The sequence below is a fragment of the Eucalyptus grandis genome, chromosome 9 (genome assembly GCF_016545825.1).
Source record: "Eucalyptus grandis isolate ANBG69807.140 chromosome 9, ASM1654582v1, whole genome shotgun sequence".
Taxonomy (NCBI): Eukaryota; Viridiplantae; Streptophyta; class Magnoliopsida; order Myrtales; family Myrtaceae; genus Eucalyptus; species Eucalyptus grandis.
The window spans coordinates 2,798,959-2,820,568 of record NC_052620.1 but is presented as its reverse complement, the minus strand read 5'-3'; the positions used below and the strand labels follow the sequence as shown (position 1 = coordinate 2,820,568).

General features: G+C 41.5%; 3 protein-coding genes and 1 pseudogene across 4 annotated transcripts; all 4 read right to left on the bottom strand.

Moving 5' to 3' along the window:
• Nucleotides 1-194: 194 nt before the first annotated feature.
• On the bottom strand, nucleotides 195-4,543 carry LOC120288227 (lipase-like PAD4). 2 transcript variants are annotated; one of them, XM_039301845.1, is made up of 4 exons: nucleotides 4,206-4,543; nucleotides 3,760-4,111; nucleotides 1,295-2,005; nucleotides 195-1,028 (listed from the first exon to the last, which is right to left on the bottom strand). In XM_039301845.1, the coding sequence occupies exons 1-4, from the start codon at nucleotides 4,223-4,225 to the stop codon at nucleotides 213-215; spliced, it is 1,899 nt and encodes a 632-aa protein (XP_039157779.1). In that variant the 5' UTR covers nucleotides 4,226-4,543; the 3' UTR covers nucleotides 195-212. The 2 variants fall into 2 exon arrangements, with proteins under 2 accessions (XP_039157779.1, XP_039157780.1); XM_039301846.1 differs by having other exon boundaries at nucleotides 1,295-1,999.
• Nucleotides 4,544-8,786: 4,243 nt separating this feature from the next.
• Nucleotides 8,787-11,688, bottom strand: LOC104418035 (annotated as a pseudogene).
• Nucleotides 11,689-13,826: 2,138 nt separating this feature from the next.
• LOC120288228 lies at nucleotides 13,827-14,606 on the bottom strand. Its single transcript, XM_039301848.1, has 2 exons — nucleotides 14,446-14,606; nucleotides 13,827-14,349 (listed from the first exon to the last, which is right to left on the bottom strand). Exons 1-2 carry the CDS (start codon nucleotides 14,463-14,465, stop codon nucleotides 13,989-13,991), a joined length of 381 nt encoding a protein of 126 aa, XP_039157782.1. The 5' UTR covers nucleotides 14,466-14,606; the 3' UTR covers nucleotides 13,827-13,988.
• A 3,249-nt stretch (nucleotides 14,607-17,855) lies between these two features.
• Nucleotides 17,856-21,110, bottom strand: LOC104418074 (lipase-like PAD4). The gene is made up of 4 exons (XM_039301696.1): nucleotides 21,044-21,110; nucleotides 20,614-20,947; nucleotides 18,937-19,650; nucleotides 17,856-18,684 (listed from the first exon to the last, which is right to left on the bottom strand). The coding sequence occupies exons 1-4, from the start codon at nucleotides 21,061-21,063 to the stop codon at nucleotides 17,884-17,886; spliced, it is 1,869 nt and encodes a 622-aa protein (XP_039157630.1). The 5' UTR covers nucleotides 21,064-21,110; the 3' UTR covers nucleotides 17,856-17,883.
• Between the last annotated feature and the right edge of the window lie 500 nt (nucleotides 21,111-21,610).

Genomic DNA, 21,610 nt, shown 5'->3' with positions numbered 1-21,610 from the left:
ATTAAATTAAAATTGAGGAACTTCTTAAACAAATTAAAAATTTAGAGTACACGTTACATGTTGAGTCAAAATGCGGGATTTATTTGTGTCACTATCTCTCGATCTCCCTATAATCACAATCCATTACATTCAAAGCAGGAGCAGAAGGTGGCTGTGAGAGCTTCGACTTCAAATCTTTCCATTTCTAGCCCATAATGGCAGTTCCAACTTATTTAGGTCCTCTTCCTCTTCCACGTTCTTGAGCCAGTCTTTAGCTTCGACTTCAAATCTTTCCATTTCTCAGCCCATAATGTGTAACTTGAGTTTTTAGCCAGAACATCTATGGACACCTCCTTGTTCTTAATTAGCTCCTCTGTGTACGTCTCGAAACTGTTCATGTTCGCCAAAAGTAGTTCCAACTTATTCGGGTCCTTTTCCTCTTCCGCGTTCTTGAGCCAGTCCTTCGCTTCCTCCACTCTCGCCCAAAACAAAGTATCTTGAGTGAAGCTTGCATACCTGCTCCTGCTCCTTCTGTTGTTATTTTGTTGTGGTTCTTGCGCCGCAACAGCAACCTTCCGATTCCACCATCTTTCCAAAATCTGGAACCTCCTATTCCTTCCATGCTTGATGTAATGTCCCCTCTCTGTGTGCATGCCACGATGGTAATAGCGTGCAATTTCCAATGGCTCGGCGAGGAGCATGTAGGAATGGGACGCATTGACCCACTTGGACCTGCGGTGGAAATCGTGTGAGAGTTCATTCCGTGCTGCCATGCCTATGACCTTATCCCAGAATGTGCTGAGGCTGAACAGGATCATGTCGATTGTGTACTCCCTCTTGGATACTGCAAATTTCTTCTTGAATGTGTCATAATACCCACGTTGATCCACAGACTCGTCACAGCGTGCCTTGTACCACTCAAGTTGTGCCCTGCAGGGTACTATCTCAGACAGTTTGATAGCTAGATAAGCATTGTTCAGGTTCGGTGCACGTCCCATGTACCGAGCCATCTCCAGGCAATCTTTAGCTGGCTTTGAAATATTGTCATCCTGCACGGTGATAAGAACACAACCCACAAAGTGAAGACTGAGTACTTATTATTCAGCGATCACCAAAAAGATGTCCTAGTACAAGCCTACATCATTCTGCATGCACTATTATTAGGGAGAGGAGGACAGTTCTGCCTCACATATTAGAGTGATTGTTCCAAGAAAATCCTTCCACAAAATAAGGGCACTGATGGACTATACTTTTGAGTCGGATTAGGAAGCCAAGAAGATAGTGTCTTGTGCAGATTTGAGAGGAATTTAATTACCTGTGGATCTATTCCTGAGGATTGTAATGCCAAGAAGACACCAGCTTCGGAGCTTGACTCGGAGAGGTCATTGATGTCTATTCTTTTCAGGAACTGCAAAGAAAGTAGTCTTGTAAAATAACTATACTTCAGATGATCCTCAAAACTGGAAGCTGGAGAGACTGTCTCGAGCATCAAATGCATCATCTTAACAATAGACGTTGCATCATCCAGACAGATCGCTCCCTCTTCTGAACAGAATAGGTAGCTTCCCAGTGGCCAAAACAAATTGTTCCTCGCCCCTTCTTCTGATTGTGCAGCATCTTGAACACATTTTTTGACGTTGCTAAAGAATTCATCAAAATTTTGTTTTTGCAGTTCTCCAACTAACTGTTCTGGACTGGGTGAAGCCATAGCACCTCGCCAAAACTGAAGCAGCAAGTACAGTTGAGGAGTCAAGGAGGTTAGTGGAGCGAAGAACAGTTTCGGCACTACATCGAGCTTCGAGACAATGTTACAGAAGCTCCCGCCCCATCTTTCCCGGAGAATGGCTCGAGAAAGAGACTCATTGCCAAGCAAGGGAGTGCCGAAGGTGAGGCAAAGGACTGAGATGGGAGAAGCAACGGGCTGTAGATTGGAGAGGAGCCAAAGAGTAGTAAGAGAGGCGGTTGTTGCTCCGAAGGAATGGCCTGTGAGGATAATCATCTTAACCTTTCCTAATAATTCCTGAATCTTCACACAAAAAGCAGCTCAGTCCTTGAAGGATTTTGAATAATTTACTCTCACAACGAGAGCTAGAGTGGAGGAAAACTTAATACATGCATGACCCAAGGGCAATTTTTTATTACTTCAACTATGCTGGTATGACTAATGTCAATGACTCCCCCAAGAAAAGAAATGACTGTAGAGACAATATCGACAATTTACCGCTACATACTATAGAAAGACTACATCTAGATTTCCAACACAGAGCCAAGGAATGTGATATATGAAGAACACAAATAACCTAGATTAATGATTTAGTGTCATCCAAGAACTATCCGATGTATATATCTACTGTACCAGCCTAATCTCTCAAAATAGTCTCTAGCAGTCGTGCACAATTCAATAAGACTGTCTTGTTGCTTGTGATAAATTCAACAAAACAATAGAAGAAAAACCTTGTTAGTTGATGCGTCTCTATTGCCCTCAGATAAATTTGCTTTTTTTGCTTTCCAGACGAGAAATTAGTTTGATGATTTGCGAACGAGGGATGGTCAATAGATTTTCAGGAGTTCTTAATTAATTACATCGTCACATCACCTTCACACATAACGATTAAGAACTAGAATCTTAATTTGCTTTCTATGTAAATTTTAAATCCCACCAAATCCATTCAAATTAGGAGGAGGATTTGTGGAATTCGTGTGCTAACAAACGTTTTCGTCTCATTTACACCCTTATTTTATATTTATTGCAGATGTATAAGAGGATATTTATCTCATCATGCATTCTTTTTCTTCCTTTACCGGGTCAAAAACAAATTCGTAGTGAGTTTGTCTGGCTAAGGCCTCGAAAAATTAAATTGCATTAGATTATATTAAATAAATATTAACTTCGCTAGAGAGGAATACTGCAATCTCAAGCTATCAAACTCAACACTCTTTTCTTGTTGTTATAAATTACACAGAATGAAGTCGCTGTTCAAAGAGAAGAAAAGAAGACTCTGTAAGCAAGCTATGCTGAGGCAACAAAATGCAGAGATGCATGCCTTATGAAGTACTGTAGACCTTTAAGTCTGCCAAGCAAATGTTTATACATTTTCCTACCAACCGCCCTTACCTTGCTTTTTTATTGTTATTAGAATATTTAAAAAACAAACCACATTTTCATCTAACAACTTAAGTTTTTAAATCAGTTAACAAATGATTTTATCAAAATCTCACATGATGTCGGAATTAATAATCCTAAGTTCACTGGACTCTATTTGTCTTTCCAATTAAATATTTTACACTTAATACTAGGCAAAAAGACCCGACTAAACATGAGTCCCCATCTAACAGTTACTTTAACTTTTAGAACCTGCTTTTAAATAAAGTAAATGGACTAAACAATCCAAATTACGGGTAAAGTAAAGCCAAAACCATAATTTCGTGGAAGATGATGTTCGACTAATGAAGTTGCAATGCAATTACCCAGAAAAGAGCTAAAGCAAATGGCGGCGTTTTGAGCTTTGGAAATGTCGTACTCACATATAGTAGGTATGGACTAATGGACTAATCAGTCCAAATTAGGGGTAAAACCCATTGGCGGATTAATTTATCAAGAGGGTGACTGAAAGCTAAACCATAATTTCGCGGAAGTTGCTGTTGTTCGACTAACGAAGTTGTAACGCAATTACCCGGAAAAGAACAAAAGTCACGCGTAGTCAGACTTCTAATTCTCCGACCTCCAAAAAAATAAAAAAATTCTAAGTCAAAATCGAACAAGGCAAATGGACTGCGTACCTGGTTTTGGAAATCCCATCGCCGGTAATATTCGAGGAAGAGACGGAGGAATCCGGCGTCCACCTTGACCGTCCCCTCGCCGTCGCCGTCGCCGTCGCCGTCGCCATCGCACCTCAACGGTGAGAACAGAGGCTCCCATTCGCACTCGCCCAGCGCCATCAGGGTCCCGCAGCTCGGTTCGGACCAGTCGATCGCCTGGACGCCCGAGAACGCCACGTACCCAACCTCGCCACATTGGTCCGCCAGGAAGTTCATCGGAGCGGCAGAGTCCGCGAAATTGCACCGCCTCCACGATTCCTCCAGGAGGGGTGTCGACGCCACGAAAGTCCCGAGCATCTCACTGCTCTCGAACCTGCATCGGTAAACGCAAGTGGGTGAGGAAGGAGACGACAATTCGACATCCAGCGACGAAAGGGCAACAAAAAGAGTTGGCGCGCGTCACGCACGGCGACGACTCGGCCTTCATGGAGAGCGCTCGAGTCTTTCGGTCCCTGCTTCGAGCGGGAAGGTCTGGCCCTGGGTGTGTTTGTGAAACTGTCTGAATGGAAGTGGATTGCTCTGGGAGTCTAGAGCATATCGATATGATGGCGGACGCGTAAACTGATGCGTAAGCAGGGGATGCGCGGTGCCGCGATGGTGCAGGGGAAATTCCGCGAAGAAAAGCGTTTTGACACTCAAATACGATTTCCTCTCAGGGAAGGAGGAGGACAACGCGCGATGACCAGAGAAAATACTATATAATCACGACGCAATTACTTTGTTCTTTGACGGCTGATTCCATTCACATTGCAACAGTAGTGCGCCCCCCCAACCCCCCTCAGTCAAGGTCTCCCCCTCTCTCACCGTCCTTCGCCTTCCGGCACGGGCTGTCTTCCTCTTTCTCTCTCTCTCCTCCGCCTGCCCCATTTTCCCTTCTCTGGCCTCAACCTCGAGCCCGACCTCAGACCCGCCACCGCCGCCGCCGCCTCTGGCATGTCGCCTTCATCTCTGCCTTCATCTTCACCCGCTCCTTCTCCGACCTCCAGCGTGGCCGCCTCCTGTCCACTTCCTCCCGCGCCCTTCGCGTCCGTACCCACGTCAGCCAGGAGGTCGAGGCCCTACGCCGTATCGGCCAACCACGCCGCCGCCGCCGCCGCCGCCACCGCCTCATTTGTTGTCTAAGCCGACCTTGGTTGATTTGAGGTCGAGTTGAGCTTTAGATCACAAAATCTGGGGCTCACTAGACCTTAGATCCAAAATCTGAGGCCCAAGTTCGCCGGCTGAGCACAAGCTCGATGACAGAGAACTAAAATGGCAGCGATGTGGTGGACTGAGACGAAGTAAGGTGGTGGTGGTGGAAGGGGATGGACGTCTGTTGTCGTCCCTATTGGAGCTAAAGGGAAGAAGAAAAATAGAGGAAAAGAGGAGAGACAAGAGAGCGGCGAGGCGGTGAGGGAGGAGGGGATCTGGAGGGGTGGGCCCCGGCTACACTGGTCGTATAGTGAATAGATTGGGATTTTGACATAGTATTTTCTCGGAACTTTCTAAGGTTCGGAAACTTTCTAAGGTTTAGAAACCAAAATAAATAAATATTTGCAACTTTCAAGTCTCAACTTGAACTACGTACATCAAATTATTTTTGGCACAAACCAATAATCAAATTCAACTGAAGTGTTCATCTTATTTTGACCCAAAAAAAAAAAAAAATCAACTGAAGTGTTGCTGCAATAACTAAATGGAGCTTCCCCATTTGACATTTCCTATTCTGCAGTTGTCTGCAATGAACACGATTACATTCGAGATGACAATCTCCACATAAACAATGATGAATTTCATTGATTTTTCTTTAATCACAATCATTAATTTAGATTGCACGTGTAATTATTGGACAATTTTAATTTCGAATTTTATAAAAAATAAAAAGAAAAGCTTAGAATTAGAGCATTCTTTGCACGTCATCTAGTCATTACATATTAGGATAAGATTGCATGTTTAATTTAATTTTATCTAATCTTTCTAATTAATAATAAGTTTAGATAATTTTTCCTAAATAGATTGCATTTTAGGTTAGGGATTACCTAGTTAAGATAACATTCTAGTTTAAATTAGGATTTGGCCTAATCTGATTCCTAATATAAGTTGGATGATATCTTAATTTAGATAAACAATTTTCGCGATTTTCTAATTTCGAATTTTACGTAAAATACCAAAAAAAACATTGTCTTAGAATAAATTAATTTCTTTCTCTAAGATAGATTGCATGCTTATTTAAGAAAACACAGAAAAATACTATACTTATGTCATGTAGTTTAGGTCATATTGTTATGTCATGTCGCTTCATGTTAGATTAGTAGTATGCATTGCATAAAGCATGATTCTCATTAAACAAGTGAAAATAAAAATTAAGTGATTGTGTGTTAATTAAAAATCATATATAGAATCGTTGATGTGAATTCTAATCGAACATTGCAAATGCTTGCTAATTTATTGTTTTTTTATTAGATGTTAAATTGGTAGTTTGTACACCCACGTGATCACCTCACATGTTAATGTAGTAAATTAAAATCAATATAAACTGTCGCAAAACATTTTTCGAAAAAAAAAAAAAAGTACCGAAATGACATTAGAGACAAGTCCCCAAACTCACAATCTAATTCACATGAGTAAAGTAATATACTGTTACTTGGGTTTTTAATTGATCCATCAAATCAAAAATAAATTAGTGGCGACTCTTAATTGAAAAATCATTTGTATGTTAAGAATTTAAACCCGAGTTGTGAATTGGTATGACCTTGGGAGAACCGAGCTAAGTTTAGGTTTAGTAATCTATTAGCTAAACCCTAGGTGGTGCACCAAGTTAGGTTGCGACAAATATCATTCTAAACATTAACAAAAGAACCTTCTATAAGCGGGAATACCATACTCCATGCTCATTCCAGCTCCGTTTAGCTTCATAGTGCAAGCCAATTTAGACAAACATGGGTCGGCAACATGAATTTAGTTATGGAACAAGACACTGGAAACATAACTAAAAGTGAGATGTCATCGCAGGCAAAGGGTAAAAAGAATTCTAGATTGGACCTTTGATTAAAAAAAAATGATGCAAAGAATCAGTATCCCTATGGCTTGGAGGATCGGAATCAGGCACCATCTTCTTCTCCCTCAAGAATTTGGGAGGTGCTATATCCGGATTCCCCATAAACCCCAGGGACCGATAGGCGGGCATTAATGCAACCGACCTCGTGAAAATGACCCTCCCAGCTCTCACACAAAGGTTCGACACCTTATTATAATCACACAGAGCCTCTACAAAAAACACCCGAAAACCGCTCATCAGCGCGACAGCGTCAATCAAATGCCAATCTAGTTCACGACGAACGACTCAAAACTGGACCGAAACACGGAAAACACTTGCCGACGATTTTACCACCCAGCATTTGCCTCAAGCCCGTAATAGTCTGTACATGCAAAAACGCGAATGATCAATCGCAGGGCCCACAAACGACGCCAATTGCAAACCCACATCTGAAAGCAGAGGTTTTTCCGCGAATTCGAAGACAACAGACCAAAAACAGAGCACTACAACGAAACCCAGATGATACGTTGAACTAAGTATGGATTCAATCAGAGAGAGAGAGAGAGGGAGAGGGTTACATGAAGGAAGGAGGAATGAGAAGGTGAACGGAGGAGGGTGATCGCCATTAGAGAGATTGACGCGGGTGGTCTGCGAAGAAGAAGAGTCGGAGTTTTTGAGAGAGAGAGAGAGAGAGAGGCTTTGAGCGCATCGGCGACCGGCTCAATATAGGCCATTCACAACAGGAGGCCACGTTCCATAGCTTTTTGCATCCTTGAAAATTAGATCTAACTCCGTTATAAGGGTAAACTCAACGTTTCGCATCTATATCTATATTCATACCTATATACATATAAATGGCGACCGCATGTATTTCCCACGTGCCCGCCTTTTAATTAATCTGGCAAAAGTTGATAGGTCGCTCTTGCTCTTAATTTAGGTTGAAAATTTCCCATGTATAATAAGAGTTAGTGAGTTCAAAGTTTTAGTAAGTTATGCGATAAAGATTGGTCACTTGCAAAACTATGAGCAAAAGTAAGTAATTTAGTAAGTTTTTTTTTTTTTTTGGTAAAGGTAATTTAGTAAGTTATTAATAAAACTATGTTGGAGAAACAACCGCTGTATATTTTTTTTATTACTTACTAATGCTTGTTGAAAATTTACCAACACAAAAATAATTAATTATTTTTTAGCATAAAACAACATTGATTGCTGGGGAGAGCCTACAAGTCCTCGCTAGCGACTAGCGAGGATTGTGACCCTTATAATCTGTGAGCGAGGCGGCCTTTGCTTGACGCTTTTACAGGTGGCCTCGCCAGTTACTAGAGAGGGCAAGGCCGTCCCCTCGCCCACGTGAGGTCGTCCTCGCTTGTGGTCAGTGAGGTGGCGAGGGCAAGCAACCCTCGTCGAGCTGTCTTCAAGCTTTGGCCACTAGCAAAGAAGTAAGAAAAAAAATGAAAAAAGGGAAAAATAAAAAAAGGTAAATGATGAATGTACTCTTTTCGAGTTGAAAAGCCAAATCCTTTTTTGAAATTGATGTAATTATTTCAGATTTTCATTATAAAAAAACGAAAGAACTTGAGGCGTTTGTTTAGAGTTTTTATTGCAATAAATGCAGCTTCCCCAATTTGACATTTCCTTAGTCTGCAGGTTCTTACATTTCACTGCAAAACAAAACAAAAAGAAGTAAGGAGTTTTTCTTCCCACGGTATATCTCGTGTACAAACTGAAGAGTACCCGAAGATCCTTTGAACTGCGTAGAGTCTCAGTTCAGAGAGAGAAGGCGTGTGTTGCTGAACATGCCGTACAATTGTAGGATTAAGCATCCTTTGAAATACGTACATCAATACTTTATGGCACGGACCAATAATCAAATTCAATTGTAGTGTTGCTGCAACAAATAAATGGAGCTTCTTTTTTCTTTTTTTTTTGGTGTAACTATGTGAATATCATTAACCAAACGTGATACAAAAACTTGATGAATCCCCAAATATTTGAAAGAGACAATTATGGAAGAACATGGATGAATTGCTTCCATACAGTAGCCAATAAAAGCATTTGCTTGGAAAGGCCTATACTGGTGGTTAGTGACGTCCCACCTCTTACAAACTTTTGAATCTTAGCCAACGGCCGATGAGGCTCAATCAACTCATTTTAAAACCGTTTGCGATTGTTCCATCCAGACGCACTATATCACAGCCTGAGGAGTCTCGCCTCCAAGGTTTTGCCCTTGAGGAGCTTCCCCATTTGACATATACTCATTCTGCAGTTGTCTGCGTTGAAGATGATTACACCAGAGTCGATGATCTCCACATAAACAATGATGAATGTCATTAATTTTTCTTTAACCACAATCCATTCTGTCCGGAACGGGAGAAGAAGGTGGCTGCGGAAGCGTCAACTTGAAAGCTTTCCAATCCTTATCCCATGATCTGTAACTTGAGTTCTCGGCCAGAACATCTTTGGACACCTCCTTCCTTTCAATTAGCTTCCCTGCGTACTTCTCGAAACCGTTCATGTTCTCCAATAGTGGTTCCAACTTATTCGGGTCCCTTTCCTCTTTTGCGATCTCGAGCCAGTCCTTCGCTTCCTCCACCTTTGCCCAAAACAAAGAATCTTGAGTCAAGCTCGCAGACCTGCTCCTACTCCTACTCCTTTGATTGTTATTTTGTTGTGGTTCTTGCGCCACAGCAGCAAACCTTCGAATCCACCATCTGTCAAAAATCTGGAATCTCCTACTTCTTCCATGCTCGATGTAATGCCCCTTCTCCTTGTGCATGCCACGACGGTAATAACGAGCGATTTCCAATGGCTCGGCGAGGAGCATATAGAAATGGGCCGCATTGTTCCACTTGGACCTGCGGTGGAAATCGTGTGAGAGTTTGTTCTGTTCTGCCATTTCTATAACTACATCCCAGAACGCAGCAAGTCTGAACAGGTTCATGTCGACTGTGGACTCCCTCCTGGATGCTGCAAATCTCTTGAATGTGTCGTAGTAACCAAGTTGATCCAAGGACTCATCGCAGCGTAACTTGTACCACTCAAGTTGCGCCCTGCAGGGCGCTATCTTAGATAGTTTAAGAGCTAGATAAGCATTGTTCAGGTTTGGTGCACGTCCCATGTGCCGAGCCATCTGCAGGCAATCTCTAGCTGGTTTCGAAATATTGTTATCCTGCAAAGTGATAAGAACACAACCCACAAAGTGAAGACTAAAAACTTGTCATTCAGCGATCACCAAAAATATGTCTAAGTCTACATCATTCCGCATGCGCTTGGATTAGAGAGTGAAGGAGAGTTCTGCCCCACATATCAGAGTGACTGTTCCAAGAAAATCCTTCCACGAAAGAAGAGCTCTGATAGACTATGCTTTTGAGTCGTATCAGGAACCCGAGAAGATAGTGTCTCGTGTGAATTTGAGGAGCATTTAATTACCTGTGGATCTATTCCTGAGGATTGTAATGTCAAGAAGACACCAGCTTCATAGCTTGACTCGGAGAGGCCGTTGATGTTTATCCTCTTCAGGAATTGCAAAGAAAGCAGTTTTGTATAATAACCATACTTCATATGATCCTGAAAAAACTTCAGATGATCCTCAAAACTGGGAGCTGGAGAGACTGCCTCAAGCATCAAATGCATCATCTTAACAACAGATGCCGCATTATCTAGGCAGATTGCTCACTCTTCTGAACAGAATAGGTAGGTACCCAATGGCCAATACAAACTGTTCTTCGCCCCTCCTTCTGATTGTGCAGCATCTCTAACACAATCCTTGATGTTGCCGAAAAATTCATCAAAATTTTGTTTTCGCAATTCTTCAACAAACTGGTCCAAAATGGGTGAAGCCATAGCGACTTGCCAAAACTGAAGCAGCAAGTCCAGTTGAGGAGTCAAGGAGGTTAGTGGAGCGAAGAACAGTCTTGGTACTACATCAAGCTTCGAGACAACGTTACAGAAGCTCCCGCCCCATCTTTCTCGGAGAATGGCTCGGCAAAGGGACTCGTTGCCGAGCAAGGGAGTGCCGAAGGTGAGGCAGAGGACTGAGATGGGAGAAACAATAGGCTGTAGATGGGAGAGGAGCCAAAGAGCAGTGAGAGAGGCGGTTGTTGCTCCATAGGAATGGCCAGTAAGGATAATCATCTTAAATTTTCCTAGAAATTCCCGAATCTGCACGCAGAAAGCAGCTCAACGCTTGAAGGGTCTCGCGTATTTTTCTCTCAGAACGAAAGCAGGAATTGACGAAAACTTAATACATGCAGGACTCAAGGGCAATTTTTAATTATTTCAAATATGCTGGTATGACTAAAGTCAGTGACTTCCTAAAATAAAGGAAAGACTGGAGACAATATCAATAGTTTATCACTAGAAACTACGATACAATAATGACTCTAAGGCTACATCTAGATTTTCAACCCATGGCCCAGGAATATGATATATGAAGAACACAAATAACCTAATTTAGTATTTTAATATTGTCTAAGAACTGTCCGATTTATATATCTATTGCACAGCTTAATCTCTCAAAACAGTCTACAGCAGTCATGCACAATTCAATAAGACTGTCCAGCTCTGTGACTGGTAAGTTCTACAAAACAATATGGTTTTTTCTGAAGAAAAATCTTGATAGTTCATGCTCTCTGTCGCTCTCAGATGAATTTGCTTTTGTGCTTTCCAGTGGTCGAGAAATCAGTAGCAGGATTTCCAGAATGAGGGGTGCTCAATAGATTTTCAAGAGTTCTTAATTAATTGCTGCCCGACATTACCTTCACACATAAGGATGAAGAACGTATCTTAATTTGCTTTCTATGTAAATTTTGAATCCGACCAAATCCATTCAAATTAGGAGGATTTGTGGAATTCGTATATTGCTCTATTTGGTAACCTTTTTGTTCCTCTATTTTTTGGTTCTTTTGTTCCCTAGAGCAGGAAAAAAAAAAAGAAATACACTTGATAACGTTAGCTAATTTTTTAATTCTCCAAAACAGATCATGGATAAGGAATAGATTTGAATTGAAACAAGAAGTGGAAAAAACTTACTCATTTTTTCCTAAGAACAAAAAGAGACATAATGTTATCTTAGAAAAATAAGCTCAACCTAATCTAATGCTCGTTTTTACACAATGTACACAAAGTCCAGTCTCCTTACCCAATCTGAGTCCCCCTTTTTAGAATAAAAATAAAAAATTCAGAAACTTAGGAAAAAATCTAGAAATTAGATTTTGAGTAATTTTACTAGATTTTAGTCTTAATTCTAATTTAAAATTAGTTTAGCATTAAAAAATTAAAATCTTTTGATGAAAGTTGGATTCAAAATTGAATAAACTATTAGGTGTTACTATATGGATTTTTGAATACCGTTTTTTTTTTTTTTAGAGAAAATGCTAGCTCGCAAAAGCTTGGCAACTTCGAGCAATATTTGCTCTTCTTCTTGTAGAAAAAAAGTCTATGCACCTATCTATTGTAACGTCCAAAAATTTACTATCAACCTCCTTATATTGTGAATTATAAACCAATGTGACTCTTTGTTGCCCCATCCATCTTGCACTAATTATGTTGGATTTTCTTATACTATCTTAGAATATCTTGATCAATTAAATCATTATAAAAGTCCACTTTTATCTAAACATGAAAATGTTAAGTGAAAAAAAATTGGGAATAAAATTTGTTAGGGTCATACCAAATACATTTATGTTCTTTTTCTATTCGGGAGTAGAAAAAGCGTGCGGTTATCAAATACATTCTTTTACTCGAAACTTGTTTAAGGAGTAAAAATAGAAAAAAATTATTTCTAAACAAAAATATTACCAAACACACCTTTAGCAAACAAACATTTTGAAAAAAAATTTACAGTGAGTTTTCCCAGATAAGGCCTTGAAAAATTAATTCATATTTGATTAAACTAAATAAATATTAACTTTGGTAAAAAGGAATATTGCAGTCCCATGCTATCAAACCCGACACTCTTTTATCGTTGTTATCAAGTGCATGGAATGAACTCCCTGTCAAAAGAGAAGAAAAGAAGACTCTGCAAGCAATGCGAGGCAAGAAATGCAGAGACGCATGCCTCATTAAGGTTGCATTTGGTTCAAAGCATTTGCAAAGGGCTTTGAGTTCAACACAAATGCCGAAAGCCCAAAGCTACTTAAGGAAATGCAATTGTGTTTGGTAAAAAAAACTTTTGCAAGCTTTGATGGGTATAATATAATTATATATATCTTTTTTTTTTTTTTTTGAAAATTAAACTAAACCCTTCGCCGGACCGCGAAGGGCTACGGCCGCCAGTGAGGCAGATTTGATAACGACGGCCATCGGATGAGGTAGCCCGAGGTTAGGCGACCTCCAGCAGGGTTGCGCGACCTAGTCGAGGGTCGCCGGAGGTTGCCCGACCTCGGCGACCCTCGGCGAGGGTCGCTCAACCCGTGGGGCCGCGTGACCCAGGTGACCGCCGCTTGGGTCTCGCGGCCGCAAGCGGCCCTCGCCTAGGTCTCATGAGGGTCTCGCGACTTTGGCCGCCATTGTCAGATCTGGCTCGTCGGCGGCCATAACCCTTTGCCGGTCCGGGCGAAGGGCTACCTCCTTTTTCAATTAAAAAAAAAATAATAATCAGGGGCAAAATCGGAAATATGAAAAATTAGTGAAGGTAGTTTTGGAAGGGAAAAAATAATTTCAGCATTTTGAAGGCAAGTTGAAAGCTGAAAGCCGGCTTCAAAGTTGAACCAAACGGTCCAGCATTTCCCCAAGCCCCTTGGAAATGCTAAACCAAACGTAGCCTAAATACTTTCAAGTCTTGCCACGCAAATGTTTATATATTTTCCTAGCAACCGCCATTTTCTTGGTTCTGTTATGCTTTGAACATACACTAAAACCGCAGCATTTTGTGCTCTTGAACTTTTACTCATATGTGGTAGGTATGGACTAAACAATCCAAATTAGGAATCGCAAGATGGGTCAAGTCCATAGGCCGATTAATTTAATCAGGATGGGGGGTGAAAGCTAAACCGCAATTTCGTGGAAGTTGATGATGTTCGACATATGAAGATGCAACATAATTATTCAGAAAAGTGGGTCTCATAATAATTCATGATTATTTGTGATTAAAAATAAACTATTATTTTCATGGTACATTAAAAATTGTCGTGCAATTATTTTCTATTGTATAGTTAAGACTTCTGAGTGGAAGTCAAACAAGGCAAAAATGACCGTGCACCTGGCGTTGGAAATCCCGTCGCTCGTGAAATTCCAGGAAGAGACGGAGGAATCCGGCGTCCAACTTGACCGTCCCCTTGCTATCGCCGTCGCACTCCGACAGCGAGAACAGTTGCTCGCATCTGAACTCGTCCAGCGCCACCAGGGTCCCGCAGCTCGGTTCGTTCCTGTCGATCACCTGGAAACCCGAGAACGCCAGGTACCCGATCTCTCCGTGTTGGTCTGCCACGAAGCTCCTCGGCGCAGCAGAGTTCGTGAAGCTGCACAGCCTCCACGACTCCTCCAAGAAGGGCGTCGACGCCAGGGAACTTGCCAGCATCTCGCTGCTCTCGAACCTGGATAAGCAAAAAGCAAGTGGGTGAGAAAGGAGACTTAACACTTTGACATCCGGCAATAAAAGGGCAATAGAGAGAATTGGGTTAGTCACTTACGGAGACGATTCGACCTCCATGGAGAGTGCTCGAGTCTTTCCTTCTCTGTTTCGAGCAAAGAAGGTCTGGCCCTGGACGTGTTTGCGAAAACGTCTGATTGAGAGTGGATTGCTCCGAGAGTTGAGAGCACACTTATAAGGGATGGCGGACGGGACGCGTTAAGGAGGGTTCTGCGGAGCTACGGGGAAATTGTCTCAAACTGCGCATCTATGACCTCCAATAAAGCCTTAGCATTGCTATGCTGAGCAACCGAACCACGAATACTAGGAGATATTTTAGCTCTTATAAACATCGCACAAATGCGGCTGGACCGCTCCCATTGGTTATAAAGAGTTATCTCAGTTGAAGTGCTCGAATCGAATCAGTAGGAGCAGGTGGTTCGTCTTTCCTTATAGCATAGTCAATGTCCATCCACCCCAATTGAAGAAGAACTGACTCCTTCCAAACTTTATAGTTCTCACCATTCAGATAGGGAATATCAAACTTAAATTCAGAGAAATTCACAGGTTGCGAAACTGCATATCAAATAATCATGCTTATGTCACAAAATTTGAGGCAAATATAAATAAATCACGTTTTACCAATGTAAACATGTCACAATATGAATCACATAACATAAAAACTACCTGTGGGCTAAGTTTTTAATTTAAATAGATTCATAATTACTTCATGAAGAAACTATCATATTATATGCATTTTCTTAATCCCTGTGGGTAAATTAAGAAAAATAATATGATATTTCATCATAATTAATCATATTAATATAATGAAAATTCTTATGGGATAAAATTCATCATATTAATATAATTAATTACAATCAATGTCCATTTCTAAATATGATCCGGAGGCTTTTAATATATAATTTTAATTAATTAAAGATGCTGTGGCCACTCTCTAATTAATTAAATATATGGACCATTGGACATTTAATTTCATGCATAAAATACTCATAAAAATGCACGAAATGACCTAATAAATAAATACATCAAGGGCAAAACAGTAAATAAATAAATTGGCCAAGGGCGAGATTGTAAAAACATGAAAAATTTGGGGCAAAATTGTAAAAATAACCGCGGGTGGGAGACGACATGCGCGTGCAGAGCACGAGCTAGAATCCGCGCGGGCGCGTGCCCTGCACGCGCGCGGTTCAGCACACAGGCGCGTGCAACACCGCGCGTGTCAGAGCGCGTGGAGCGTGGGCTCCACGCGCCTGCAACCGCAGCGCGCGCGTGGGCTCCATGCGCCTTCTTCCTTGCGCCTAGAACGAACTTCTTTGCCGTTTTTCACTGTTCCGCCGCGGTTTCGCCGGCCGTTTCTCCTCCGGCAACCCATCTAAGACCGAAATAAATGATGGGTTTTAAAGAGCATGCTGGCACGACCACATGGGTTCAAGTTTCGGCGAAAATGACGAAGAAATAAGCCCAAATCAGACAAAAATTTCCCAAAACACAATTCCTCAACCACCGCAATTTCCGCTGCCCAATTAACCTCCGGCGAACAAATAACTCATGGCTAATATTTGTCATGGCGGTGCGACCATACGGGTCCGAATTCGAGGGGTGGGTCGCCGGATTTTGCCTGGAATCGGCGAATCTCTCTTGGCCTCAAAACTTCGAGTTACTGTTCATCCTAAAAAAGCCCGAAAATACACCGAAAAAACACAAAAATACAACAAAACAAGGCAAAGGCTTTTAACATGCTCTGATATCAAATGTAAGACATAAAATTCATGATGCGGAAGCTAGGATCAATTAAAGACAAACGTCCAGTCATTGTTCTTGTTCACGTTCGTTAGAAAAACCTGAAATCAAAGAAAATTGGGGATACGCTACTAACCCAATTCCCTCACGTACTGATGGTGTATTCTAAATATGAGAGTTTGTGTTAGATCTTGTCATCACCCGTCAGAAATGAACGTACGTTCCTTTTTATATCCCGTCTCCCATCAAGACGGTTACCAAATGGGCGATTGTCACGAAATGGTACGAAGTGTGGAAAAACTTCATGTCGAATAGTCGCAACTTTAAGAGAAAATGTGGGTCTAAAATATGGGATCACAAAAATAAATAACAATCGCACGCAAAGGGTAAAGAAAAGAAAAATTCTAGATCGGACGACCTTGATTCAAAAAACCAATGCAAAGAATCGGTATCCTTAAGGCTTGGAGGATCTGAATCAGGCACCATCTTCTTGTCCCTTGAGAATTTGGGTGGTGCTTTCTCCGGATTCCCCGAAGAAATCCCAGCTCTCACACAAAGGTTCGAAACCTTATTATAATCACACAGAGCCTCTACAAAAAACCCGAAAACCGCTCATCAGCGCGACAGCATCAATCAAATGCCAATCTAGTTTACGACGAACGACTCAAAACTGGACCGAAACACGGAAAACACTTGCCGGCAATTTTACCTCCCAGCATTTGCCTCACGCCGGTAATAGTCTGTACATGCAAAAACGCGAATGATCAATCGCAGGGCCGACAAACGACGCCAAATTGCAAACCCACATCTAAAAGCAGAGGTTTGTCCACGAATTTGAAGACAACAGACCAAAAACAGAGCACTGCAACGAAACCCAGATGATACGATGATACGTTGAACCGAGTATAGATTCAATCCCAGAGAAGAGAGAGAGAGAGAGAGGGTTACGTGAAGGAAGGAGGAATGAGAAGGCGAACGGAGGTGATCGCCATTGGAGAGATTGACGGAGGTAGTCTGCGAAGAAAGAGTCGGAGTTTTTCAGAGAGAGAGGGACGCTTAGAGCGAATCGGCGACCGGTTCGATACAGGCCATTCGCATCAGGAGGCCATGTTCCATAGCTTCCCATCCTAGAAAATTCAGTTCTAATTATAACCCTATTATAAGAATATACTCAAAATTTAGCATATATATACATACATAAATATATAATACTCACAAGCCCACCTTTTAATTAATCCGACAAAAGTCTATATAAGTCGGAAATTTCGCGTGAATAAAAGTTAGCGAATTCAAAATCTTAGTAACTTATGCAATAAAGATTAGTTATTTGCAAAACTATGAGCGAAAGTAGGTAATTTAGAAAGTTATTAACAAAGTTACATAGACTTACTAATGCTCGTCAAAAATTTACCAACATGAAAATAATTAAATACATTTTTGGGACGGACCAATAGAATTCCACTATTTGGGGAGGGTCCAGAAGAATAAAATTCAACTGTAATGCCCCAATTTGCAATTTTCTTATTTCTGCAGTTTATTGCATTTCATTACAAAACAAAATAAAACGAATTGTTTTTTATGAAAATATTCAATATTTTTCCTGTTCTAAGACATTTTCAAATAGTTAATGGACTCCATTCAATATATACTAAAAGTTTAGGTCTTACATTAAGTTAAAATTTAGGGAACGCATTAAATCAAAAGTTTAGATTGGACAAAAGTTCGGGGACTATTTTTATTATGCCTCAATCTCTTTATGATCACAATCCATTTCATTCAGAACAAGAATAGAAGGTAGCTGCGAGAGCTTCGGCTTCAAATCTTTCCATTTCTCAGCCCACAATGTGTAACTTGAGTTCTTAGCCAGAACATCTTTGGACACCTCCCCGGTCTTAATTAGTTTCTCTGCATGCGTCTCGAAATCGTTCATCTTCTCCAAAAGCGGTCCCAACTTATTCGGGTCCTCTTCCTCTTCCGCGTTCTTGAGCCAGTCTTTGGCTTCCTCTACCTTCGCCCAAAACAAAGAATCTTGAGTAAAGCTTGGGTACTCGCTCTCACTCCTTTTGTTGTTATTTCGTTGTGGTTCTAGTGCCACAACAACAACTTTCTTACTCCACCATCTTTCCAAAATCTGGAACCTCCAATTCCTTCCATGCTCGATGTAATGTCCCTTCTTCATGTGCATGCCATGACGGTAATAGTCTGCGATTTCCAATGGCTCGGCGAGGAGCCTATAGGAATGGTACGCCTTGATCCACTTGACGTTGTGGTGGAATTTGGACGAGAGTTCATTCCGTGCTGCCATGCCTATGACCTCATCCCAGAATGCGCCGAGTCTGAACAGGTTTGTGTTGGGTGTGGACTCCCCCCAGGATGCTGCAGATTCCTTGAATGTGTCGTAATACCCACGTTGATCGTGGGACTCATCGCAGTGTTCCTTGTACCACTCAAGTTGTTTCCAGCAAGGTTCCATATCGGATAGTTTGATAACTAGATAAGCACTGTTCAGGTTCAGTGCATTTCCCATGTGCCGAGCCATCTGCACGGTGATAATAACACAACCACAAAGTGAAGACTGAGTACTTTTTATTCAGCGATCACCAAAAAAATGTCCCAGTATGAGTCTACATCATTCTGCATGCACTTGTATTAGAGAGTGAAAGAGAGTTCTGCTCCACATATTAGAGAGTGATTGTTCCAAGAAAACCCTTTCACAAAATAAGGGCACTGATAGACTATACTTTTGAGTTGGATTAGGAAGCCAAGAAGATAGTGAGAAGCATTTAATTACCTGTGGATCTACTCCTGAGGATTGTAATGCCAAGAAGACACCAGCTTCATAGCTTGAGTTGGAGAGGGCGTTGATGTCTCTTCTTTTCAGGAACTGAAAAGAAAGTAGTCTTGTATAATCACCATACTTCAGATGATCTACGACACTCGAAGCTAGACAGTCTGTCTCAAGCATCAAATGCATCATCTTAACAATAGACGTTGCATTATCCAGACAGATCGCTCCCTCTTCTGAACAGAATATGTAGCTACCCAATGGCCAAAACAAATCGTTCCTCGCCCCTTCTTCTGATTGTGCGGCATCTTTAACATATTTTTTGACGTTGCTGAAGAATTCATTGAAATTTTGTCTTTCAAGTTCTCTAGCTAACTGTTCTGGAATGGGTACAGCAGCCATAGCAAATTGCCAAAACTGAAGCAGCAAGTTCAGTTGAGAAGTCCAGGAGGTGAGTGGAGCAAAGAACAGTTTCGGTAGCACATCAAGCTTCGAGACAATGTTACAGAAGCTCTCGCCCCATCTTTCTTGGAGAATGGCTTGGGAAAGGGACTCGTTACCGAGCAAGGGAGTGCCAAAGGTGAGGTAGAGGACTGAGATGGGAGAATCCTTGGGCTGGCGTTGGGAGAGGAGCCAAAGAGCAGTGAGAGTGGCGGTTGTTGCTCCAAAGGAATGGCCAGTGAGGATAATCATCTTAACTTTTTGCTGAAATTCCTCAATCTGTGCAAAAAAAGCAGCTCAATGCTTGAAGGATTTCGTGGTTTTTACTCTCAGATCAAAAGCAAGAATTGTGCATGACCAAGGGCAATTTTTGATTTGTTCAAATATACTGGATGGCTAATGTCAATTGACTTCCCCAAAAAAAAGGAAAGGACTGGGGAGACTACTATATCGATGGTTTACCGCTACAAACTATGATACATTAATGGCTCTGTAGAAAGACTACATCTAGATTTCCAACACATGGGCAAGGAATATGAAATATGAAGAACACAAATAACCTAGACTAAGTGTCCAAGAACTATCTGATGTGTATATATATATAATCTACTGTACCAGTTTAATCTCTCAAAACAGTCTCCAGCAGTCATGCACAATTCAGTAAGATTTTCCTGCTGTTTGTGACGTAAGTTCAACAAAACAATGTGGTTCTTCTGAAGAAAACCTTGATAGTCGATGCATCTCTGTTGCTCTCAGATGAATTTGCTTTTTCCCTTTCTAAACAAAAAAATTAGGAGCAGGATTTTCGGAATGAGGGATGGTCATTAGATTTTCAAGAGTTCTTAATTAATTACAGCCTCACATCACCTTCACACATAAGGATTAAGAACTAGAATCTTAATGTGCTTTTAATGTAATCCCACCAAATCCATTTAAATTAGGAGGATTTGTGGAATTCGTGTACTAGCAAACAAACATTTTGAAAACAAATGTGCAGTGAGTTTTTCCAGATAAGGCCTTGGAAAATTAGATCGCATTAGATTAAATTAAATAAATATTAACTTTGGTTCAAAGGAATATTGCAATCGCATGCTGTCAAACGCAACACTCTTTTCTCGTCGTTATCAAGTGCACAGGATGAACTCGCTGTCAAAAGTGAAGCAAAAGAATCTGCAAATGCGAGGCAAGAAAATGCAGAGACGCATGCCTTATGAAGTATAAATTGCATACCAAATTGCATACCAGGTTTCGGAAATCCAGTCGATGGGAAAAATCCAGAAAGAGACGGAGGAATCCAGCGTCCACCTTGACCGCTCCCTCGTCTTCACCATTGCACCTCAACGGAGAGAACAGATGCTCGCATCCGCACTCGCCCAGCGCCACCAGGGTCCCGCAGCTCGGCTCGGACCCGTCGATCACCTGGACGCCCGAGAACGCCACGTACCCAACCTCACGGCGTTGGTCGGCCACGAAGCTCCACGGTGCGGCGGAGTTCGCGAAGCTGCACAGCCTCCACGACTCCTCCAAGAAGGGCGTTGACGCCAGGAAACTCGCCAGCATCTCGCTGCTCTCATACCTGCATCAGCAAAAAAGCAAGTAGGTGAGAAAGGAGACTAACACTTTGACATCCAGCAATAAAAGGGCAATAGAGAGAGTTGGGTTAGTCACGCACGGAGACGATTCGACCTCCATGGAGAGTGCTCGAGTCTTTCGTTCTCTGTTTCGAGCAAGATCTGGCCCTGGGCGTTTCTGCGAAAGTGTCTGATTGAGGGCACACTTATAAATGAAGGAATGGCGGACGGTACGCGTGAAGGAGAGCCGCGATCGTTCTTCGGAGCTACGGGGAAAACACGAAAATTGACTTGGGGTGACTTAAAAAAAAAAGATGAAGACATTCGATATTGAATAGTGAATACTTTACAGTCGGGAGGGAATTGCTCGGTTCTTTTTTCATAGGAGAAGATAGGCGGACCGCATCCCGGCGAAGTGGCAGCGGAGCAATCCAAACGTTCTGATTAAACAAACGTTTGCAACAATCAATTCACTTTTCTAATTTCGACTGAAAAAATAAATATATTACACTCTTCTAATAATTTTTTTGTCAATAAATTCAAATTCACTCTTTAACAAGACCATGCCATTTGATGACAGAATTACCAAAAATGTCTATAATCCAATTTAATCTTCAACCTTTTTTTTTTGGGGCCAATTAAGCCTTAATTATCTTTTTTTTTGTCAT

What these genes read in the sequence shown, in the direction of transcription:
- LOC120288228 (XM_039301848.1), bottom strand. Translation starts at nt 14,465, where the DNA reads ATGGAGGTCGAATCGTCTCC. An exon ending in ATGGAGGTCGAATCGTCTCC is followed by an intron (nt 14,350 to 14,445) that starts GTAAGTGACTAA and finishes TTGCTTATCCAG; the next exon opens with GTTCGAGAGCAGCGAGATGC.
- LOC120288227 (XM_039301845.1), bottom strand. Translation starts at nt 4,225, where the DNA reads ATGAAGGCCGAGTCGTCGCC. An exon ending in ATGAAGGCCGAGTCGTCGCC is followed by an intron (nt 4,112 to 4,205) that starts GTGCGTGACGCG and finishes TTACCGATGCAG; the next exon opens with GTTCGAGAGCAGTGAGATGC. An exon ending in CCTCAGGAATAGATCCACAG is followed by an intron (nt 1,029 to 1,294) that starts GTAATTAAATTC and finishes ATCACCGTGCAG; the next exon opens with GATGACAATATTTCAAAGCC.
- LOC104418074 (XM_039301696.1), bottom strand. Translation starts at nt 21,063, where the DNA reads ATGGAGGTCGAATCGTCTCC. An exon ending in ATGGAGGTCGAATCGTCTCC is followed by an intron (nt 20,948 to 21,043) that starts GTGCGTGACTAA and finishes TTGCTGATGCAG; the next exon opens with GTATGAGAGCAGCGAGATGC. An exon ending in CCTCAGGAGTAGATCCACAG is followed by an intron (nt 18,685 to 18,936) that starts GTAATTAAATGC and finishes ATCACCGTGCAG; the next exon opens with ATGGCTCGGCACATGGGAAA.